Genomic DNA, 25848 nt, shown 5'->3' on the forward strand with positions numbered 1-25848 from the left:
CCCCTTTTCTTCTTCTGTTCTAGCGGGCACCCACGTGACATCCACGGAGGCATCGTCATCATCAACCACTTCACTTGTATCTGACAACTCAACAAAGGAAGCAGCAGCGGGTACAACATCATCATCATCACACCGTACGTCCATGTGTGTAATGCTGCCTGACTGAGACATATCCCTGTTATCTACTTCCTCTGGCAATAATGGTTGCGCATCACTCATTTCTTCCAACTGATGTGTAAATAACTCCTCTGACAGATCAAGTGAAGCGGCTGTGGTGCTAGTGTTGGTGGTGGCGGCAGGCGGGCGAGTGGTAACGTGAGAGGTGCCCGAAGCTAAGCTGGAGGAGGATGGTGCGTCAAGGTTCCGAGCGGAAGCTGTAGAAGATTGGGTGTCCTGTGTTAGCCAGTCAACTATGTCCTCAGAACTTTTCGAGTTCAGGGTACGTGGCCTCTGAACACTGGGCATTATTCTAGGGCCAAAGGGAATCACAGCACCACGACCACGACGGCCCCTGCGGGGTGGCCTGCCTCTGCATGTATTTTTTTATCGATTAGTGGTACTATACGTGCAAGCTACTGTGACAACAGATATGAGGGGCACTGTGCACTGGCAGCAGTTGGCAGAGTAGACGCTGTAGGCCTGACACACACGCTTGCAGACAACTAACTGCTATTCAATCTATTTCAGGCAAAAAAATTTTTTTTTTTTAAATGTACACTACTGTTACACCAGATATGAGTTGCACTGGTGTGACACTGTGCCCTGGCAGGCCCTGAAACGCACACGTGTGAAGGAAACTGACTGCTATTATTTCACAGTCAAATTTCTAGTTTTTTTTTTTTTTTATGTACACTACTGTTACACCATATATGAGTTGCACTGGTGTGACACTGTGCCCTGGCAGGCCCTGAAACACACACGTGTAAAGGAAACTGACTGCTATTATTTCACAGTCAAAAAAGTGTTGTTTTTTTTAAATGTACACTACTGTTACACCAGATATGAGTTGCACTGGTGTGACACTGTGCCCTGGCAGACCCTGAAATGCACACGTGTGAAGGAAACTGACTGCTATTATTTCTAGTCAAAAAAGTGTTTTATTTTTTAAATGTACACTACTGTTACACCAGATATGAGTTGCACTGGTGTGACACTGTGCCCTGGCAGGCCCTGAAACGCACACGTGTGAAGGAAACTGACTGCTATTATATTACAGTCAAAAAAGATTTTTTTTTTAAATGCAAGCTATTGTGACACCAGATATGAGTGGTGGCACTGGGCAAGTGGGCACAATATACGCTGTGAGCCTGACACACACGCTGGCAGGCAGGCAACTGCAATTGGATTACACAGGAAAAAAAAAAAAAAGCAGACTGATGTTCTAGCCCTAAAAAGGGCTTTTTGGGGTGCTGTCCTTACAGCAGAGATCAGATGAGTCCTTCAGGACTGTAGTGGACACTGAATACACTATCCTAGTTATTGATTTCCCTATTAAATCAGCAGCAGCTACACTGTCCCTCCTCTCACTAAGAATGCAGCTTCCGAATGAATCTAAAATGGATGCTGTCCAGGAGGTGGGAGGATCTGGGAGGGAGGGTCTGCTGCTGATTGGCTGGAATGTGTCTGCTGACTGTGAGGTACAGGGTCAAAGTTTACTCAATGATGACGAATAGGGGGCGGACCGAACATCGCATATGTTTGCCCGCCGTGGCGAACAAGCTATGTTCGCCGGGAACTATTTGCCGGCGAACTATTCGTGACATCTCTATTTAAAACACCTCATCTATGCAATAATAAAGGGGGTTTAGTTACAACATATGGTTTTGCACCCCTAATCATATACTGGAACTAAACCACCTTTATTTTGGCCTAGGTGAGGGCTTTTTAAAAATAACTTACATTTTGTGAGACTTGAAATTGCGGTTTAGTGAATGAGTGAGACCTCTGGATTTTGTATGTTGTATGAATTGACCCCAGCAGCACCCTATAATGTATGCATGTTCAGGTAAGTGCAGCCCCTTGCTCTATCTATCTATCTATCTATCTATCTATCTATCTATCTATCGAGAGTTGTGAAGTCAGTTGTATCACAAAGTAACTACATTTGGTAAAATAAATACATTGGGATGTTCCACTCATACCCTAACCAGCAATTAAATGGCTGCTCAGCTTACAACATGGCGTTCATGAACATCGTTAACCTATGCTAAAAAAACCACATGGTTCTCTAAACTGTATTGAGAATATGGTAAGTATTTATCATTATGATGTCTGTTAGTGTTTGTATTTGCTGGCCAGGTTTATTGTGAAATGTTATACTTATAAGAAATATAGTAAGCGCTAAACTCCAGTAGGTAACCCCCTGTGTTCTAAACATGCACTATTTAAAGCAGAGTGCTGGAATGGGTTAAACCCCTTGTTACTATATCAAGATTATACATCCAAATAGAAGAAACCCACTGCGCACCATTACATGCACAAATATTTATTCAATTAGATACAATATATCACGTCATAAGTATAAAATCTAAATGCAATAAAGATAAAGTGCAAAGTACCCACACCTTAATCCACATAAATAAAGTGCAACAAGGTTACCATCAGAAACTATATACTGACCCAGGGTGGAGACAAAAATACCCCAACGTTTTGGCCACCCCCTTGATCACAGGAGTCTCCTAAAGGTAACCTTGTTACACTTTATTTATGTGGATACCTTGCACTTTATCTTTATTGCACGTTTGATTGTATACTCATGGCATGATATCTAATTGAATAAATATTTTTGCATGCATGGTGTGCAATGGGTTTCTTTCATTTATTGTGAATTTTTATAATGTTTCATTTTGATAGTATTAAGAAACATATAACCAGATTAATATACACAATGACCACTAGATGGCAGCATTATGCAACGTGTGATATAACGACATGACGCAGGAAGCAGACGCTCCTTTTTAATTCACACATTGCAATTCTCACATAGTATTTTGTCCGTTATTTATTATTTGATATTGTATAGAACACTTGACCAGTTATGATTATTTACATAGTCTTGTTTTCCGTGTACGGCTTCAAGTTAGTTTTGTGGAAATAAAGTAAATACTTAATTTTCCTTCTGGTTCTATCTGAGACGGTTAATTGACCTCCTCTGGCGTGCAGCTGGAATAGGGACTGGGGTCGGTCTAAATGTAACTTGTTGCACATGGAAATTAAGAAAAGCTAAGTGATCTATATTGCAGTGGGGCCTTGGTAGACCTACAGAATGAGATCTCGCAAGGAATAACAGGCCTAACTTAAGTGCACCAAAACCCCCAAAATGGGTAATTTGAGAAAACAAACAACGTGCAGAAGGAAATAGGATGTGATATCTATTAAAAAACACAAACATTTCTAACAGATACATTTTAGGGGAAAATATGAACATTATCAGGCTTAATGGATCAAGCCATGCTTTCTCTATTCATAAATATTCACAATGTATCAAATTATACAAGTAGAGTGCACTTTTCCCACTCTCTGCAGAATAATTTTGATTATTTAGAATAGTTTTAAAACGTTCTATGGTTCCCATTTACTTTTTACAATATATATTTAGGCATGTAAGGAATTGACAATGCCTTTTGTGAGAATGTTATATTTATTTTATTAATTACCTTTGAACATGGAAATAAAAAAATATATACTGAATATATATTGCTCTCAGCCGATGATCTAGGGCTAGGCCCTTCACCACTTGGCTGAGGTCAAACAGAATGCTTCCAGCTAAGGCAGAGTCTGTAGTGGAGGCCTACGGTTTGACTACTTACGTGGGGGGGTTTCGATGTAGTGCAGTGGTTATGTTTCTTGGAGTGTTCCTACACTGTGGTGTATTTTATGTGTCAACTCACCACTCAGCATGGTCTTATCTCAAATCAGTAATGGCCTCTCAAAATGGGGTCTAATACAGTGTGCTTATTGACTTCAGCTGAGTTTCTCTAGTAGATAGAAGGTATTTGAACTGAAGCAAAATTACCCAGAAAATGTGCTCTCTGCAACTAAGCCTTAGACTACAGATGTACAGTATCTTCTATAAAAAAAAATAATAATAATGTTTATGCTACAGCAAATATACAGCTGTAAAGGAATCTGAAAAATTGCCCGAGCCCATGCTGTGTTGTGGAGAGTCCTTTCTATAAATCTTTAATATATTTAGACGTATACCCCACATATGTTGCATGACTGCACTAAACAAGGTTTTCTTTATATTTCAAAGTAAAACATATTTTTAAAAATCTAATAGCTTTATTTAATCCATTTTAAAGCCCCGTACATTGCAGGTTAAGAAAATAAATTCATTATTGAATGCCCTGGATCCTCGCCTTATACTCACAGAGCTTTGCTTTTAAATGAATTAAATAAACCAATGGGAACATAAAAGGATTCCTGTGTTGGATAAATAAAAGTGAGTTTCAGACAATGTTGCCATAAACCTTTTCAGTATCATGTAAAAAAAAAAAGGAAATTCTCCTTTAACACATTTGAAAAATATGTATATATAAATATATTAATCGTTTGTGTTACCTAATCCCCGTTCATTTCAGTGCTTTAGCTAAACCACAGGACAAAGTGACTTGAAAATCAACTAGATTTAAGAACTTTTTTGGCCTCAAATGTATATTATGTCAGTTCTAAATTCCCTAAAACACCCTTTCCTGGCCATATCCATGGCAGCACAACAATGGGTAGTTCCTCCCTATCCCTAACCAGACAGGAACCTAATTAAAACACAAGGTATAAGTAACCCTTCCTACCCCTCCCACCCTCAGTCTTTTTGTTCCTGTCTTATCCCTAGGACAGACTTAGTAATTCTAAGACTACATAATTTTTCTTTTTGGCTTACCTGAGGGTTGTTACCTTCTGCCTCAAGGGAGTTCAGCCTCTCTCCCTTGGGCAGTCTCCAGTACACAGCCCTGTGCAAAGGTAACCCCCCCAAAGATGCCACTTTAGTGACCGGGGGTTTTACTTGCTGTGACCCTAGGGGTAGCAAGATCATGCCCTCACCATAATTCCTGCAGTGACCCAAGGGGTAGCAGGCTGGGCATGCACATACAGAGCATATGGATTTACTTGTTGTGACCCGAGGAGTAGCAAGATTATGCCATAATCCTGTTTCCTGCAGGGGTAGCAGGCTGGGAATGCACATACGGAGCACGTGGATTGCAAGGATTAATATGACATTTACTAACATTTAAACGCTGAAAGAGTTAATGTGAGACTGGCTAGTATTCCATCGCTGAAAGGGTTAAAGAACAACTCACTATAATGTACTTTCCCATGGATTTACTTGCTGTGAACCTAAAGGTAGCAAGATTAGGCCGTCATCCTATTTCCTGCAGTGACCAAGGGATACAAAAGGATACAAGTTCAAACACAACTAAAGTTAGCTTATAAATTCATGGTTCTTTTTGGAGAATGCCTGGGCTCCCGCAACCTCACCCCTATAGACTGAATTCATAGGCAACTGCCTAGTTCTTGAACTGACAAGTGATGCCTCCAGTTACCTTAGATTTGGCTCTTACCTGTTACAGTCCCGAGACGGATCATACAGCAAACAAAATCGGAGAAAATCATCTTTTCGGAAGAGTCTGCATATCTCATAACCATCACACTCAACACGTCGTCGCTCACCACGAGTCCTGGGCAGCAGGAAATAAAATATATCGAGTGTTATGAGAATGGTTCTTACTTCTAAGATGAAATCCTAATAGTATTCAGTTTATTGAGTTATTTTGTAATGTTTATTGCTAGCAATGCCGTAAATCAGACATTAGAATCTACAATGTATCTTAGTGTTGGTACATTGAAGATCTCTTTACTGATCTTTAGTCAGACGTTATATCCTCTGTAAGTTTTCTGACAGACAGATTCTCTTACAGATGAATGATAAAAATATGGGACTGTATCACAGACACAAAGTAAATTGAGCAATTAAGCTAAGACACTAGAAATAGCTGATTTCTGTCATCACGCTCAAATGTACAGTGTAACCTAGTGGAGCATCAGGAATCTCGAAATAATCACAATGAAAAGAGTTTAAAGGCAATCAGAGAAAATGCAATCTCCGAGATTGTAATTACAGTCATTTACAAGTACTTCAGGATTTCGTTTGTTTTAAAGGAAAAAAACATTTCATCACATATTCTGCACTTACTATTAAAATGGACCAAAAATGTGCACAGATTAGATTATTTTATTATCTTTCATTTGTTTCCTTTGTCATACATGTAACTCCACCACATCTCCTTCACAGGAATATGCACTTATTCGTATTCTCCCTGCTCCTCATTAAACCAGCTCACTAATTGTAGCCTAACCTACCCAGTGCACCTAACGTGTTGGAGCCTGGAGTGTCCCTTTAATAATATTAACCCACCCAGTATAACTAACTGTAACCTAACCTACACAGTGCACCTAACGTGTGTGGGAGCCTGGAGTGTCCCTTTAATAATATTAACCCACCCAGTATAACTAACTGTAACCTAACCTACACACTGCATCTAACGTGTGTGGGAGCCTGGAGTGTCCCTTTAATAATATAAACCCACCCAGTATAACTAACTGTAACCTAACCTACACAGTGCGCCTAACGTGTGTGGGAGCCTGGAGTGTCCCTTTAATAATATAAACCCACCCAGTATAACTAACTGTAACCTGACCTACACAGTGCATCTAACGTGTGTGGGAGCCTGGAGTGTCCCTTTATTAATATAAACCCACCCAGTATAACTAACTGTAACCTAACCTACACAGTGCATCTAACGTGTGTGGGAGCCTGGAGTGTCCCTTTAATAATATTAACCCACCCAGTATAACTAACTGTAACCTAACCTACACAGTGCATCTAACGTGTGTGGGAGTCTGGAGTGTCCCTTTAATAATATTAACCCACCCAGTATAACTAACTGTAACCTAACCTACACAGTGCACCTAACGTGTGTGGGATCCTGGAGTGTCCCTTTAATAATATAAACCCATCCAGTATAACTAACTGTAACCTAACCTACACAGTGCATATAATGTGTGTGGGAGCCTGGAGTGTCCCTTTAATAAAATAAACCCACCCAGTATAACTAACTGTAACCTAACCTACACAGTGCATCTAACGTGTGTGCGAGCCTGGAGTGTCCCTTTAATAATATAAACCCACCCAGTATAACTAACTGTAACCTAACCTACACAGTGCATCTAACGTGTGTGCGAGCCTGGAGTGTCCCTTTAATAATATAAACCCACCCAGTATAACTAACTGTAACCTAACCTACACAGTGCACCTAACGTGTGGGAGCCTGGAGTGTCCCGTTAAAAATATAAACCCACCCAGTATAACTAACTGTAACCTAACCTACACAATGCATCTAACGTGTGTGGAAGCCTGGAGTGTCCCTTTAATAATATAAACCCACCCAGTATAACTAACTGTAACCTAACCTACACAGTGCATCTAACGTGCGTGGGAGCCTGGAGTGTCCCTTTAATAATATAAACCCACCCAGTATAACTAACTGTAACCTAACCTACACAGTGCATCTAACGTGTGTGGGAGCCTGGAGTGTTCCTTTAATAATATAAACCCACCCAGTATAACTAACTGTAACCTAACCTATACAGTGCACCTAACGTGTGTGGGAGTCTGGAATGTCCCTTTAATAATATAAACCCACCCAGTATAACTGTAACCTAACCTACACAGTGCATCTAACATGTTTCGGAGCCTGGAGTGTCCCTTTAATAATATAAACCCACCCAGTATAACTAATTGTAACCTAACCTACATAGTGCACCTAACGTGTGTGGGGGCCTGGAGTGTCTCTATACTAATATAAACCCACCCAGTATAACTGTAACCTAACCTACACAGTGCACCTAACGTGTGTGGGAGCCTGGAGTGTCCATTTAATAATATAAACCCACCCAGTACAACTAACTGTAACCTAACCTACGCAGTGCACCTAACGTGTGTGGGAGCCTGGAGTGTCCCTTTAATATAAACCCACCCAGTATAACTAAGTGTAACCTAAGCTACACAGTGCATCTAATGTGTGTGGGAGCCTGGAGTGTTCCTTTAATAATATAAACCAACCCAGTATAACTAACTGTAACCTAACCTACACAGTGCGCCTAATGTGTGTGGGAGCCTGGAGTGTCTCTATAGTAATATAAACCCACCCAGTATAACTGTAACCTAACCTACACAGTGCACCTAACGTGTGTGGGAACCTGGAGTGTCCCTTTAATAATATAAACCCACCCAGTATAACTGTAACCTACCCTACACAGTGCACCTAACATGTGTGGGAACCTGCAGTGTCCCTTTAATAATATAAACCCACCCTGTATGACTAACTGTAAACTAACCTACACAGTGCACCTAATGTGTGTGGGAGCCTGGAGTGTCCCTTTAATAATATAAACCCACCCAGTATAACTGTAACCTAGCCTACACAGTGCATCTAACGTGTGTGGGAGCCTTGAGTGTCCCTTTAGTAATATAAACCCACGCAGTATAACTAACTGTAACCTAACCTACACAGTGCACCTATCGTGTGTGGGAGCCTAGAGTGTCCCTTTAATAATATAAACCCACCCAGTATAACTAACTGTAACCTAACCTACACAGTGCATCTAACATGTGTGGGAACCTGCAGTGTCCCTTTAATAATATAAACCCACCCTGTATAACTAACTGTAACCTAACCTACACAGTGCACCTAATGTGTGTGGGAGCCTGGAGTGTCCCTTTAATAATATAAACCCACCCAGTATAACTAATTGTAACCTAACCTACATAGTGCACCTAACGTGTGTGGGGGCCTGGAGTGTCTCTATACTAATATAAACCCACCCAGTATAACTGTAACCTAACCTACACAGTGCACCTAACGTGTGTGGGAGCCTGGAGTGTCCATTTAATAATATAAACCCACCCAGTACAACTAACTGTAACCTAAGCTACACAGTGCATCTAATGTGTGTGGGAGCCTGGAGTGTCCCTTTAATAATATAAACCCACCCAGTATAACTAGCTGTAACCTAACCTACACCGTGCATCTAATGTGTGTGGGAGCCTGGAGTGTTCCTTTAAAGGGACACTCCAGGTTCCCACACACGTTAGATGCACTGTGTAAATGAGGTTACAGTTAGTTATACTGCGTGGGTTTATATTACTAAAGGGACACTCAAGGCTCCCACACACGTTAGATGCAGTGTGTAGGCTAGGTTACAGTTATACTGGGTGGGTTTATATTATTAAAGGGACACTCCAGGCTCCCACACACATTAGGTGCACTGTGTAGGTTAGGTTACAGTTAGTTATACAGGGTGGGTTTATATTATTAAAGGGACACTGCAGGTTCCCACACATGTTAGATGCACTGTGTAGGTTAGGTTACAGTTAGTTATACTGGGTGGGTTTATATTATTAAAGGGACACTCCAGGCTCCCACACACGTTAGGTGCACTGTGTAGGTTAGGTTACAGTTAGTTATACTGGGTGGGTTTATATTATTAAAGGGACACTCTAGGCTCCCACACACGATAGGTGCACTGTGTAGGTTAGGTTACAGTTAGTTATACTGTGTGGGTTTATATTACTAAAGGGACACTCAAGGCTCCCACACACGATAGGTGCACTGTGTAGGTTAGGTTACAGTTAGTTATACTGGGTGGGTTTATATTATTAAAGGGACACTGCAGGCTCCCACACACGTTAGATGCACTGTGTAGGCTAGGTTACAGTTATACTGGGTGGGTTTATATTATTAATAATATAAACCCACCCAGTATAACTAACTGTAACCTAACCTGCACAGTGCACCTAACGTGTGTGGGAACCTGCAGTGTCCCTTTAATAATATAAACCCACCCTGTATAACTAACTGTAACCTAACCTACACAGTGCATCTAACGTGTGTGGGAGCCTGGAGTGTCCCTTTATTAATATAAACCCACCCAGTATAACTAACTGTAACCTAACCTACACACTGCATCTAACATCTTGTAACGGTCTAATGTTTTGTTAAATTCCCCCTTTTCATAATATTGTAAAGCGCTGTGGAATAAGATGGCGCTATATAAATACCAATAATAATAATAATAATAATACCAATAATAATAATAATAATAATAATAATAATAAGAAGAATTTGAGATACCTGTTTCTTGAACTGCTTTTTTTAAACCGAAAGCATCAATGAACCCTGTTTGATTGACATCAATGGACCTGAATAGATCCTAGAGTTAAAGAAAGAGTGAAAACACTAAATAATGAAAACGCGCACATTGCAAACGACAGGATCCTTCACCATTCTGAGCGCCATTTGTTTAACTTAATAAGAGGTCTCCTATATTCCACCTCACAGCATGTCAATGATATAATTAGGGTTATTTACTAAGATGAGAATTCAGAGTAAATTTCAAATTTAGGGGAAATTCTCCAAATCAGTTATTGCTTCCACTTCGGTTACTCATTAAATTTGAAATTCAATGTAATTTCCCTATGAATTCTTACTTTAGTAATCGCCTAATGTGTTGACATATAGGAACCGTTTTACCCATGTACTATAAGGAAGTGTAAAGTATCAGCTCTGTACAATCCAGGTTTGTAGTCAGTGCTGTGGATTGCATTTGGAATGAGTCTCTGATATGCAACATTGTGTAACAAAAAGTTAACTGCGCTCTATCCCAAATCCCTATTTAAATAACTGAGGGTTTTTAGTATCATTTCAAGGCAAACCCTCTAAGATGAGTCCAACACTAACAATTCAGCATGCTGCTTTCAGCTAAATGGCAAAATTTCTAAGACAAAAAGGGGTATTTTTATAAACCCCTACACACGTATTAACCCTTAACACATGGGGTTGGCGGCAGCACTGTTACGTGGCCAAACTGTGCGCGTGACTTTTTAAAATAAAATGGCAGATAATATAAATAAATTTATAAAATAAATATACATACAAAAAAAAATATATATAATACATAAATCACATACTTTGCACAAATTCAGGCGTTTCCAAAGGCGACCAAATTCGTCAAGACTAAGCCTTCCATTTGCGTTAAGCTGGGTGTTTTGTTAAGTGCAACAGATTAACATGTGTTTCATGATTCTTACACGTGCGCACATGGAGCACATACATTACAATAACATTATCAATAGACTTTGTATGCAACGTTCACCAAGATAGATCATATTAAGCACTTTAGTTTGTGTCACTGTCATTTTTCAAGTTCTTTAGGAAGGCATATCAATTAAACTGTTAATAGCTTCCCCTCCCTGCACCATGGTAACCCACCTGCTTACTCTCCTGCAACTGTGTCGTATAAAAAAAAAATAAGCCTTTATTATAAACTATTCTAGTAATCTACGTTTCACGTACATGAAATACACCCCACTCTTGTGTCACTTTACCCGACTCCCTCTAGAAAAGTGGTTCCCAAACCAGTCCTCAAGTCACCCCTACCAATCCAGGATTCAGGAGTATCCCAGTTGTGTCTTTTAGAAAAAAAAAAAAAAAAAAAAGTAATCCCGAAATCATGGACTAGTAGGGGTATCTCGAGGACTGGTTTGGAACCACTGTTCTGGAATGTAAGCTCATTGAGCAGGGCCCTCAACACCCTCCATTCCTGTGCGTCCAACTCACAAATACGTGTCTGTTAGTCCATCTATTGTACAGCACTGCGGACTTTATTAGCGCTTTATAAATAATAATAATAATAATATTAATAATAATTTCACACAAAATATACACAAGGTGTATAGTTGTGTAGGCGCTTCCAACTTAAAATAGACAATAAAAGTAAGTGTGACAGAAAGGTGTAATCCCTTAACACCTAAAGGTAAAGTGAAACAATTAAAATAATTCACACCCACTTAGAAAAATATACAGAGTAAAAAGGATATACCACCTATTGCAGATATAAATATGGTGGTTACATCTGTAAAACAAATGATACATACATAGTGTTTTCCATATAGGTAAAAACAAACAATTGTATCATATGAGGATTGAACTCACAAGGATGGAGCCTCTTAGGCTCTATGTACTTCGCTCTCGGGTGCCTATTCAGGCTTTCAATAATTTTCAGTTGAAGACCCAGACTCCACGAATTCAAGAGTAAATAAGGGTTTATTAATTGATAAAATATTATATTAAAATATTAATAATATAGGACAAAAATAGGCAGATATATGTATAAAATACAGCGTGGTATGGTACTGCAATAATGGCCAAAATTAAAAGCAGCAAAGCACCACAGCATATACACAAAATAACAATACCGCCAAATGAAAGTCCCAGTAAAAAGTCCAGTAAAGTGCAAACGCGTTTCAGCCCTAGATAGGGCCTTCCTCAGTGCTAAATTCCTGGAGAACCTTCAGGACTTAAGTAGCCCCCTTGATAAGTCCAACTGCATCCAGCTGTGCTTCAGAAATCCCGCCAGCCATACCACTTCCGGTTTTGGGAAAAAATTTTTTTTTTTTTTTTTTTAATTTAAAAAACATGTGACTTCCGGTTGGATGCAGTCATGTGATGTATTTGTGTTCCACCATGCGTTCCACACTCGGGCATGGTGGAATTGACTACAGAAAGTGTTCATATTGAAAGAGGGCATTTGCCCAAACAAATAATACAATAATATAGTAGAATAAATAAACAAATTGAGTAAGCTGTGAATAAATAAATCGGAATAGAAATATAAAATACAAAATATTTGTTAATATAGGTACATATAAAACATCATATATAAAATAGAAGAAATGTAACTCAGGGGGATGTGGAAGGGAGAGGAAACGTCCTAGAAGAAAAGATATTAATATAAAAATGTAAATATAATATTTAAAAAATATATAAAATATTATATTATAAAAAATGGACTAACTCAAAATCTATGTTGAGACCTTTAGGGCACATAGTGTCCAAAGTGAAAATCCATTTACCCTCTAACTTACTAAGTTCTCGGACATTATCCTCTCCTCTCCAATTCATCCGCTTCTTCCCAATAACCATAAAACTTAAGAGAGAAGTGTCACCATTATGAAATTCAATAAAATGTGCTGACACACTATGTTTAGTGTATCCCCTCCGTATGTTCCCCATGTGCTCCATAATGCGAGTTTTTAGGCTTCTAGTGGTCATGCCGACATACTGGAGCCCACAGGGACACCAGAGGAGATACACCACATTAGTGGAGTGGCATGTGACAACATCACGTATTTTAAAACTAGTTCCTGTAACATTGGATTTAAACGTGCTCTGTGTATCTTTCTTAAAAGTAGTATTCTTGCACGGTAAGCACATTTTACATGGATAAAAACCTGGTCTTTGGTTAAAAACATTCTTGTCTCCCTGTTTGCAATTAATAAAGCTTTTAACCAAGTGATCTTTAATATTTTTAGCCCCTTTAAAAATAACCTTCGGTTTCTCACCTATGATATGTTTAAGATCCCCATCCGTTTTTAAAATATGCCAGTGTTTATTCACTATGTGTTTAATTTGTTTAGAGTTGATATTATAATCCAAAATTAAAGGTACATACTCTTTATCCCTACTTATAGTATCTTTCTTTGGTTTAGGTTTTAATACCTCAACTCTATCCATGTTCTTCACTTGTTGAATCTGTTCTTTCAGGACTGTAGGATCATAATGTTTCTCTTTAAAAAATGACGTCAATGTGTTTGCTTGGTTATCAAATTGATGGGGATCTGTACAGTTCCTCAGCATTCTTATATATTGTCCTTTTGGCATGTTGTTGATCCAAGGGGCATAATGGCAACTGGTTGTGTCAATGTAACTATTGACGTCAACCAGTTTAAAAAACGTTTTGGTTTTAATACAAGAATCCTCTATATAGATAACCAGGTCTAAAAAATTTACATGGGAGGTACTATATTCACTGGTGAGAGTGATATTTCTAGAATTGTTATTTAAAAATTGAAAAAATGAAGTAAGGTGCTGTTCTCCCCCCCTCCAAATAAAAAAAATACTATAGGTTGTTTCACTATCAGTCTGCCTGGTGGATTAACCTTATAAAGATAAGGTTAATCCACCAGGCAGACCGATAGTGGCTGGGGTTAATTCCCTATTGAGTCGACTGTCTGAATACATAGACAGATTGTTACAACCTATAGTCACTTCACGTCCTACCTATCTTAAGGACTCCTCCCATCTCATCAGAGAGTTACAAAATATAACATGGGAGGAGGGTCACATATTAGTAACTTGCGATGTTAATAGTTTGTATACTATTATTAAACATGACCTAGGATGTGACTCAGTTAGACACTTTTTATCAGATAGTTTAGTTCCAGAAACCCAAAGAGATTTTATTATAGAGGGCATTTTACTCATTTTACAGAATAATTTCTTTTGGTTTGAGGGTTCTTATTTTTTACAACTGATTGGGACTGCGATGGGGACCAAGTTCGCACCGGGTTATGCAAATTTGTTTATGTCCTTCTGGGAGGAATCTTTCCTCTCAGAGGATGTACCTTGGAGTGCGAACTTGGTCCTCTATCGCAGGTACATAGATGATATTTTTTTTATTTGGAGGGGGGGAGAACAGCACCTTACTTCATTTTTTCAATTTTTAAATAACAATTCTAGAAATATCACTCTCACCAGTGAATATAGTACCTCCCATGTAAATTTTTTAGACCTGGTTATCTATATAGAGGATTCTTGTATTAAAACCAAAACGTTTTTTAAACTGGTTGACGTCAATAGTTACATTGACACAACCAGTTGCCATTATGCCCCTTGGATCAACAACATGCCAAAAGGACAATATATAAGAATGCTGAGGAACTGTACAGATCCCCATCAATTTGATAACCAAGCAAACACATTGACGTCATTTTTTAAAGAGAAACATTATGATCCTACAGTCCTGAAAGAACAGATTCAACAAGTGAAGAACATGGATAGAGTTGAGGTATTAAAACCTAAACCAAAGAAAGATACTATAAGTAGGGATAAAGAGTATGTACCTTTAATTTTGGATTATAATATCAACTCTAAACAAATTAAACACATAGTGAATAAACACTGGCATATTTTAAAAACGGATGGGGATCTTAAAGATATCATAGGTGAGAAACCGAAGGTTATTTTTAAAGGGGCTAAAAATATTAAAGATCACTTGGTTAAAAGCTTTATTAATTGCAAACAGGGAGACAAGAATGTTTTTAACCAAAGACCAGGTTTTTATCCATGTAAAATGTGCTTACCGTGCAAGAATACTACTTTTAAGAAAGATACACAGAGCACGTTTAAATCCAATGTTACAGGAACTAGTTTTAAAATACGTGATGTTGTCACATGCCACTCCACTAATGTGGTGTATCTCCTCTGGTGTCCCTGTGGGCTCCAGTATGTCGGCATGACCACTAGAAGCCTAAAAACTCGCATTATGGAGCACATGGGGAACATACGGAGGGGATACACTAAACATAGTGTGTCAGCACATTTTATTGAATTTCATAATGGTGACACTTCTCTCTTAAGTTTTATGGTTATTGGGAAGAAGCGGATGAATTGGAGAGGAGAGGATAATGTCCGAGAACTTAGTAAGTTAGAGGGTAAATGGATTTTCACTTTGGACACTATGTGCCCTAAAGGTCTCAACATAGATTTTGAGTTAGTCCATTTTTTATAATATAATATTTTATATATTTTTTAAATATTATATTTACATTTTTATATTAATATCTTTTCTTCTAGGACGTTTCCTCTCCCTTCCACATCCCCCTGAGTTACATTTCTTCTATTTTATATAAGATGTTTTATATGTACCTATATTAAAAAATATTTTGTATTTTATATTTCTATTCCGATTTATTTATTCACAGCTTACTCAAATTGTTTATTTATTCTACTATATTATTGTATTATTTGTTTGGGCAAATGCCCTCTTTCAATATGAACACTTTCTGTAGTCAATTCCACCATGCCCGAGTGTGGAACGCATGGTGGAACACAAATACATCACATGACTGCATCCAACCGGAAGTCACATGTTTTTTAAATTTAAAAAAAAAATAAAAAAAAAAAAAATTCCCCCAAAACCGGAAGTGATATGGCTGGCGGGATTTCTGAAGCACAGCTGGATGCAGTTGGACTTATCAAGGGGGCTACTTAAGTCCTGAAGGTTCTCCAGGAATTTAGCACTGAGGAAGGCCCTATCTAGGGCTGAAACGCGTTTGCACTTTACTGGACTTTTTACTGGGACTTTCATTTGGCGGTATTGTTATTTTGTGTATATGCTGTGGTGCTTTGCTGCTTTTAATTTTGGCCATTATTGCAGTACCATACCACGCTGTATTTTATACATATATCTGCCTATTTTTGTCCTATATTATTAATATTTTAATATAATATTTTATCAATTAATAAACCCTTATTTACTCTTGAATTCGTGGAGTCTGGGTCTTCAACTGAAAATTATCGAAAGCCTGAATAGGCACCCGAGAGCGAAGTACATAGAGCCTAAGAGGCTCCATCCTTGTGAGTTCAATCCTCATATGATACAATTGTTTGTTTTTACCTATATGGAAAACACTATGTATGTCTCATTTGTTTTACAGATGTAACCACCATATTTATATCTGCAATAGGTGGTATATCCTTTTTACTCTGTATATTTTTATAAGTGGGTGTGAATTATTTCAATAATAATTTCACAGTAGAATGCTAAATGATATGTTAAATAACCAAATTAATTCATGATTAACAGAGATGTTTACAAGGCTTAGGCCAACATTCCAAACTGGAAAACCATCTGGATAATTTTACCAATATAGCTTAGAAACAGATTTAGAAATAAAAAAAATAAAAAAATATTTTAAAAATCGATATATGAGAGAATGTCAGTAACCCCTCACCAGCCAATCGATTATGTGTGTGAGATTAAAGTAATATGGTATCATAGTGGAGGTGGGCTTCCACAACAGAGGTAGTTATGTGAGTTAGGAGGAAAGGGTCATATGGTGTTACTACTAGTTTCAGACCCGCATAAACATAAAGAGGAATGATGTACTAAATCGGGAGCAAATATTTCAGTAAAAATAAATTATAAGTATACATCATATATTCAATGTAGAATGCAAGGAAAGCCAGGAGTAGGAATCTGACTCTCTAAATTAGCTATAACATGTGAGCAGACGAGTGCTCTGTAGCATGTGAGTTGCTTATGGAATTCAGTCATTAAATCCCATTTAAATATATCATATCATGTCATTTTCTTCTCAGAAAAAAAAAATCTCTTTATTTTCTGGATCAAAAATATACTTTTTAAATGTATGGTTTTACAAAAGATGATCTATTATTGACAATGCTCAAACACTATCTCGTTTTTACTCTCCATGATGGAATCCAAGGGATACAATATTTATGTTATATTCTGCAGCAATTGTGTGATTTCACTAATGTTTCTCTTATTTGCCCTCACGTACTCTATTAGTTTTACAAGTTTGAGAAAATGTACTAAGAACAAAGGTAGAGAGCTAGCCAGACACTCAGAAAAGGTTTAGCTCAGAAAGATACATCCATCAATATTAAAATCCCTCTACAGGCATCCAAGGTGAAATCTCCCCTGTCAGCAACGAAGGTTTGATCTGCAAATTAGAATGCAAAAAATAATTACTGTAATGCAGCAAGTTGTAATGATTATCCAGCACATATTGCGAGCTGTCACTTAGCTTACTGGGTATCAAGTGCGATTTCATTAAAATTATTTGCAGATGTAAGGATTTGCACTCGCTTCCTCCTTTAATCTGCCACAGAGCTAATAGAATAAGTAGGTACCCTCTGAATTTGTACGAAAATGTAATCATCTTTGATCAGTCAGGAGAAGTGATATTAGGCATTTTGAAGTTGCACAGATGTCGTGCTTGCAAGGGGTTAATCAATAAATTATCTGTCACTCAGATTTCTCTAGGAATGGATAAAAGCTAACTTTCTTCAAAGATATTAGTTTTCACTGCTCAGTGTTCCCAGCGAGATATTTGACAGGGTTACTAAAGAAAAGAACGTGTCGGAAGCTAGCGGAACAGAAAGCGAGAATTTAGATTTTAACTTATCTCTGTTTTTTATATATTACATTCTCCCCAGAAAATATGGTCTAATCAGAGAAAGAATGAGTGGGATTATGAATATTTATTGGAAAAAGAAATAATATATTTTTTATAAATCTTGTATGACGTTCCCATATAAAATTTAAATTATACAAACTATAAAATGATAATAGCTCGTGGTTTGTTTAAGTTTTACTTTTCTTTTCGTGTATAATATTAGAGTACCTGCTGGTTTTCTTTCATTGTAATGTATACTATTATAGAACCTGTTCTTTTTTAGGTTTTGTATAAAGCATGCATGTAACACTGCACAATACATCAAACGAGTATAATGAGGTTCTGGATCAAAAAAAGCTGCTACAGACTGTATAGTGGGGAATCAGTATTTGTAAAAGCAAAATAAAATATATAGATATTAGGAATAAGATCGGGGTGGAACAATGTAACCACTAAAGCGACAGATACAATTTTTCTTTTTCAATGCACACTTGAAGACATAAGTTTACATTTTTAAAATACATTTTCAAGGTAACGTCAAAAGAAAAAAAAACTGCACCGGTTCTTATCAATTTTTCCATTTATTTATTCCGAAACTGGTGATGCGTGTTCCTATGGATGAGCCCCCACTGATTATTTGATGTCACACTTTGGAATCCTGAAAGTGACCTTTCTACGTCAAAGTTCTATATCTGTAGCTGCATAGAATGTCCATTATCTTGGCCACCGATGAAGCTAGCACTGTGACCTAGGCCCCAGTAGATCATAGTATGGGGCTACAATAAGATGTATTAGAATTAACCGAGATGCTATTGTGAGCAGAGGGCAAAAACCATGGAAGCCAATAACATTCTCCCTCATGGTTTCTGGTATAGATTCTCATCTAAGTTGTATGGATACAGTGTCCCTGTCTCCTTAATCCTAAAATGTAAAACATTGGAGGGGTAACTCATACCCGAGTGACTGTCAAATTCCAGGAAATCACACTCAAAACTCCAAATTAAAACACAGAAGATTTTTTTTTGTTTTTTGTTACACAATTGTCTATTTCATGAGGATATTGGTCTGCATACAAAATGTTAATAATATGGGGAATTGTATCAAATGGGGATAAAGGGGAGTATATAAAATGTGAATATGGGGGGTATGTCAAATTGGGATGGGGGCTATATAAAAACAGGATTTTGAAGGGGATAAGATAGCATATTACATTGGAACAAGGCAGGATATGAAATGAAATAAATCCGTATCTAGAATACAAAGTAGCTAATTAAAATGTGGAGTTTGTGGGGATTATAAAGAACTTATTGCATTAAAAGTGTCCAATGTGGTCATTTATATAATATATCTCTTATTTCTGGCACTCCTGACGATTTTCCCGTGAGAGTCTGCCCTCCATTGAATATAAGTTTGAGTAATCTTTTACATTGTTCCTGTAACTGTACGATTTTCATCAGAAATATGTGCATTTCCCTACCTGCAAAAATAATGTGATGACATTAAGTAAATGGAATGATTGTTTCTATGGGTTTCTAATGAGTAATTTTACGGAGACTTTAGATTTTTGTGTCAGTAGCGAAGCTTCATTTTGCCGGCTAGTGATCCACAGCTTGTGTTGGGCTGACAAAAAGCTAAACTTAAGCAAAAATGGGCAGCTTGGGAAAAAACAACAACTTGGGGAAGCACTCCGACTAGCTATTCCATGAATTAACGCACCATCGAAAGAATCCAAACGTACCTGTGATAATGACATCATTGAGAAGCTTTTGTAGATCTTCGGCATACATCTCCGATCTCTACAAAGAAGTAAACAGACAATGTACGTTTTTTGACCGAAGATCAAAATAAATGAGATAAAGGTTCTGCTAGATTCAGGCAGTCACATAAAAAACACTTTATCTTATTCATAAGGACATATAACTTTACATATTATCTTTTCAATATGCTATAATAATTAACATTCAACCTAAATGCCTTTAACTTCATTAGTCCTGTGGCATTTATGGCACACATTTACCCAAGTCCTTACTGCGCTACAAGAACCATCCTTCGTTGCGGCATAGTGTGCTTCCTGCTTTGTGAGTCACTGGGGCTTGTGTGCAGTAAAGGACAGACGATGACCTTTTACAATCTCTCTGCACAATGCAGAGGGACGGAATGTAAACCCATCCCCCACCTTGCGATGAAGTGAAGGAGAAGACAGTCAGGGTTATTTACTAGAGTGAAACTTGTCAGCAATTGAAAGTGAATGCAAAGTGAATTTAAATTTTAAGGCCAAAGTAGATCATCTACAAGCATGGATGACTTAAAGAAATTCTCCAGGCCCTAAATTTGGAGTTCCTGACAATTCTCACATTAGTAAATAACGCTGATTGTGTTTAAACATCACCCTGTCATACACAATGTAGGGAAGGATCACTTGAGAAGGGGTTAAAAACAGCATCTTCTTAATATCATCAAGGCAACGTTATCTGAAACTTTATATCTCACTGGAGTTCAGTTAGTTTGTCTGTGACGTGAGTAACAGAGTTATTAATGGCTCATTTTTAATTACTAAACGGTAATATTTGTTTTTACATAAAGCAGGGAGACAGAATGAACGGATCTGGCAAATTGAATCGTTTGTGATAATATTACCTGGTTGGCATAACGATAGAAAATGTTTTCATAATTAAAATCTTGATAGCGTTTGAGAACAGCCTGAAAAAAAAGAAGTTATATTTAAAAATTTTTTTATTAAGGCATAAGTTGGTGATATTTAAAACAAGAAGTGAGTTTGGAATGTTGGATGTCAGTTTAGAACTCTGAAAAGTAAAAGTAATCGGGATCAGATGTTTATTCTGGTGGCCCACGTACCATAATGCGATAATCTTAATTCAGTGATGCCGTACGGTGAACCTAATGGGTATTCTGTCCAAATAACCTGCGTCTCTCCATCCATCCTATTACATAACGTGAGTGCAGTCTTACTTACTAATACATTTCAAAATATCCTGAGTTAATACATGGTAGATTTTAGGGCTGTAACATATCTTATTGCTGCCAATAATCCTATCAATTCTGTAAATGCTGGCACATAAAACCATTCTGCATTTTAGCTACAGAAATGTGTATTTTTAAAATCAGAGTGAAAGTACACTTGTATCTACTTAACCCTTATCTAGGTAGTTGCGTAGCAGGGATCATGGTATTGGAGGATTGGACTTTTCAGTTAATAAATATGTTTGAAAGTAGGATACCACCTTTGGCAGAATTGTGCTGTTGATAGATACCACTATGGAGAGGTATGGAATTAGCACAGGTGGGCTGGCCTTTAGGGGACATCACAAGTAATGCAACACCCATATAGAAAGTGGGGTGTCCACCCACTGAAGGGACATGTTAGACATACACGTCTAGTTCCCTACCTACATACAGAGATCTCTGCATGGACTTAGTGCCCACTGCACAGCCCAAGTGTGTCTAATGATGACAGTTCCCTTTTGACACCATATACCTAAATCAGGACGATGTGTCAGGACCCCAAAATAGGGACTGTCCTGCCAAAAATATGACATCTGGGAGGTCTGGTGATTTGATAGACTTGGGGTGTGAGTTTTAGGGTTTGAGTCTGATGTTAAGTTGAAGTTTTGAAAATCGGGTGCAGTTGGGGTGTGTGTTTTATAGTATCAGGGGGGATTATGAAGAGGTTAGAATCGGGCAGTTAACAGGTTTGAAAGTGGTATCAGTTGTGTTCAGTTTGTCTTAGGACATCTATGCAGTATATGCATTTTGTGAGTTAAAATATTGTGTCGGGATTATCAGACAAAGCTTGAAGAAAAACTTGACAATGGTTATGTGAAAACGAAAAGAATTAGACATACAAAGCTTTGTTTGAGTGGCATGGATAATTGAGGGGGAAGAATAGACTGTCATACAGGGACTGTAGTGCTAATTAACTAGTGCGGCATCAAACTATGCTGTCACAGTGATCGCAGTGCTGGCAGACACAGTTACATTACGTGATCCAATATTCCCGAGGAGGGAGCCTTGTCTGTACTGAGTAACTCTGAATGTCTGTTAATCTGAGCCTTGTCTGTACCAACTCTGAATGTCTGTTAATCTGAGCCTTGTCTGTACCGAGTAACTCTGAATGTCTGTTAATCTGAGCCTTGTCTGTACTGAGTAACTCTGAATGTCTGTTAATCTGAGCCTTGTCTGTACCAACTCTGAATGTCTGTTAATCTGAGCCTTGTCTGTACCGAGTAACTCTGAATGTCTGTTAATCTGAGCCTTGTCTGTACCGAGTAACTCTGAATGTCTGTTAATCTGAGCCTTGTCTGTACCGAGTAACTCAGAATGTCTGTTAATCTGAGCCTTGTCTGTACCGAGTAACTCTGAATGTCTGTTAATCTGAGCCTTGTCTGTACCGAGTAACTCTGAATGTCTGTTAATCTGAGCCTTGTCTGTACCGAGTAACTCTGAATGTCTGGTCATCTGAGCTTGTCTGTACCGAGTAACTCTGAATGTCTGTTAATCGGAGCCTTGTCTGTATCGAGTAACTCTGAATGTCTGGTCATCTGAACCTTGTCTGTATCGAGTAACTCTGAATGTCTGGTCATCTGAGCCTTGTCTGTACTGAGTAACTCCTAATGTCTGGTCATCTGAGCCTTGTCTGTACCGAGTAACTCTGAATGTCTGGTCATCTGAACCTTGTCTATACCGAATAACTCTGAATGTCTGTTAATCGGAGCCTTGTCTGTACCGAGTAACTCTGAATGTCTGGTCATCTGAGCCTTGCCTGTATCGAGTAACTCTGAATGTCTGGTCATCTGAGCCTTGTCTGTATCAAGTAACTCTGAATGTCTGGTCATCTGAGCCTTGTCTATACCAAATAACTCTGAATGTCTGTTAATCGGAGCCTTGTCTGTACTGAGTAACTCTGAATGTCTGTTAATCGGAGCCTTGTCTGTACCGAGTAACTCTGAATGTCTGGTCATCTGAGCCTTGTCTGTATCAAGTAACTCTGAATGTCTGGTCATCTGAGCCTTGTCTGTACCGAGTAACTCTGAATGTCTGGTCATCTGAGCCTTGTCTGTACTGAGTAACTCTGAATGTCTGGTCATCTGAACCTTGTCTGTACTGAGTAACTCTGAATGTCTGGTCATCTGAACCTTGTCTATACCGAATAACTCTGAATGTCTGTTAATCGGAGCCTTGTCTGTACCGAGTAACTCTGAATGTCTGTTAATCTGAGCCTTGCCTGTATCGAGTAACTCTGAATGTCTGGTCATCTGAGCCTTGTCTGTATCAAGTAACTCTGAATGTCTGGTCATCTGAGCCTTGTCTGTACCGAGTAACTCTGAATGTCTGGTCATCTGAGCCTTGTCTGTACTGAGTAACTCTGAATGTCTGGTCATCTGAACCTTGTCTGTACTGAGTAACTCTGAATGTCTGGTCATCTGAACCTTGTCTATACCGAATAACTCTGAATGTCTGTTAATCGGAGCCTTGTCTGTACCGAGTAACTCTGAATGTCTGTTAATCTGAGCCTTGCCTGTATCGAGTAACTCTGAATGTCTGGTCATCTGAGCCTTGTCTGTATCAAGTAACTCTGAATGTCTGGTCATCTGAGCCTTGTCTATACCAAATAACTCTGAATGTCTGTTAATCGGAGCCTTGTCTGTACTGAGTAACTCTGAATGTCTGTTAATCGGAGCCTTGTCTGTACCGAGTAACTCTGAATGTCTGGTCATCTGAGCCTTGTCTGTATCAAGTAACTCTGAATGTCTGGTCATCTGAGCCTTGTCTGTACCGAGTAACTCTGAATGTCTGGTCATCTGAGCCTTGTCTGTACTGAGTAACTCTGAATGTCTGGTCATCTGAACCTTGTCTGTACTGAGTAACTCTGAATGTCTGGTCATCTGAACCTTGTCTATACCGAATAACTCTGAATGTCTGTTAATCGGAGCCTTGTCTGTACTGAGTAACTCTGAATGTCTGGTCATTTGAGCCTTGTCTGTACAGAGTAACTCTGAATGTCTGGTCATTTGAGCCTTGTCTGTACAGAGTAACTCTGAATGTCTGGTCATTTGAGCCTTGTCTGTACAGAGTAACTCTGAATGTCTGGTAATCTGATTTTTGACACTCCCTAATAATGGTTTCTGGTTACTCAGATCCAGACAAATACTCTACAGTTACTAATCCAACAAATTCACATGAGGTTTTATTTATCCTTCTAGTGAGTTAAAATATAACTTTAATATCTCAACTCCAAAGTTATGCTTTATAATATCTGTCAATGCACAAATAAAGAATTTAAATAAAAGTTTTCTGGTTAAAGATATTGCAGTGAACCCTCCTCAGGTAACATACAGAGCTATTGATCGATTAAAACAATCATTTTTCTAAGACTTTAAATCAAAGTCCCCATAATACTGATATTGCATGTTGATAAAGTAAATGTTTTTACCTTTGGAGTCGGCATGGTATTTCGAGAGTCAATTTCGCTGAAAAATAGAATATGTTATATTTTAATATGAAGTTGAAATGATGGATTTGCAGCACAGCACAAGATCTATCAATCTATTAGAATGGAAATTATTGATTTGCACGGTTTATATCTACATAATTTAATCTGTGCGTAGTGAACCTTGCAACAGGTCGTATCATTCTACTATGTCTAGAGGTACGGCAGGACAGAGTTGCAGTGTAACTGGGGCATGTAACCTGTCCCTGAGGGGACAGAGAAAATGCATTGTCACTCAGACAACCAACTTGGGCAACTTCCTGGATGAGGTGCTGCAATGTTTGCAGGATCTACATTCAGTGTCATTGACTCAATGCATCTTTATGAGAAGATGCTGATTGGCGCAGAGTGCTGATTTCCCGCACGTGCTAACTAACCATTGAATGCTTTTCTATTAGAAGGCATTGGATTAGGTGAAAGCATTAGAATTAATGATCTCAGTCAACGAGGCAAGGCGGCTGTATATTCTTTTTATTTTTAATTATTGCCAATGCTTAGAACCATTTTTTTACTCGCAATAAAAAAAAATCATATCATATTGATATAGAAATGTCATATTTTTAAGCTCCGTGATAAGAAGAATGCCAAGATTACATTTTTTTAAATTACAGAAATGTTACCTACTTTGATAACGTCCCGTTGGAATATGGCGTTGAAGTTACATTGCTTGGCACAGATTTTGAATAATTATTCCTGAAATTACAATGAGAATTCACAGAGGAGAAATCATTATTTATACACATAACAATCTTTATTAATGAGGACAATTAAATTGTTTTTAATTTGTTCATGTACACCATACAACATTTGGTGTGAAGTGAGGCTATTACATAAAAATGAGTAACTTGTATACTGTAAATCCAATTTTTTAAAGTATAAATCTTCTGCAGGATAAAACATACTATTATTTTAATTAACATACTTACTATGTCTGCAAATTAATATAAAATAATATGATATTAGTGATATTAGTAAATTAAATGCGATATTAGTAAAATCACAAACAAAGGACAGCATGACAGAAAGCAGTCAGCGTAGAGAACATAGAAGATATAGAAATTAAATAATGTTTCTTTTACTCGTCCTCTTATGCAATAGGTGTCCTAGCGTTGCCTTGTCTGAACTGGATTACGATGTCATGTGCTAAATCTTTAATATAAATGTAAACATAAATGGATCATCTCATGAAGAAAAGGTTAGCTCACGTTATAGGTGATTTTCAATGATTTATTCAATA

General features: G+C 38.0%; 1 protein-coding gene across 1 annotated transcript in view; it reads right to left on the reverse strand.

The window, feature by feature from the left end:
* The window catches only part of LOC134586032 (calpain-13-like), a 127891-nt gene that overhangs the window by 7902 nt on the left and 94141 nt on the right, over positions 1-25848 (reverse strand). The window contains exons 15-22 of the mRNA XM_063441536.1: positions 25236-25304; positions 24555-24591; positions 20741-20803; positions 19842-19899; positions 17577-17647; positions 11030-11098; positions 10194-10272; positions 5562-5678 (exon numbers count right to left, since the gene is read on the reverse strand). Of these exons, the coding sequence (XP_063297606.1) occupies positions 5562-5678; positions 10194-10272; positions 11030-11098; positions 17577-17647; positions 19842-19899; positions 20741-20803; positions 24555-24591; positions 25236-25304 (563 nt within the window). The remainder of the gene's footprint in view (positions 1-5561; positions 5679-10193; positions 10273-11029; positions 11099-17576; positions 17648-19841; positions 19900-20740; positions 20804-24554; positions 24592-25235; positions 25305-25848) is intronic.

The sequence above is a fragment of the Pelobates fuscus genome, chromosome 2, assembly GCF_036172605.1.
Source record: "Pelobates fuscus isolate aPelFus1 chromosome 2, aPelFus1.pri, whole genome shotgun sequence".
NCBI classification, from domain to species: Eukaryota; Metazoa; Chordata; class Amphibia; order Anura; family Pelobatidae; genus Pelobates; species Pelobates fuscus.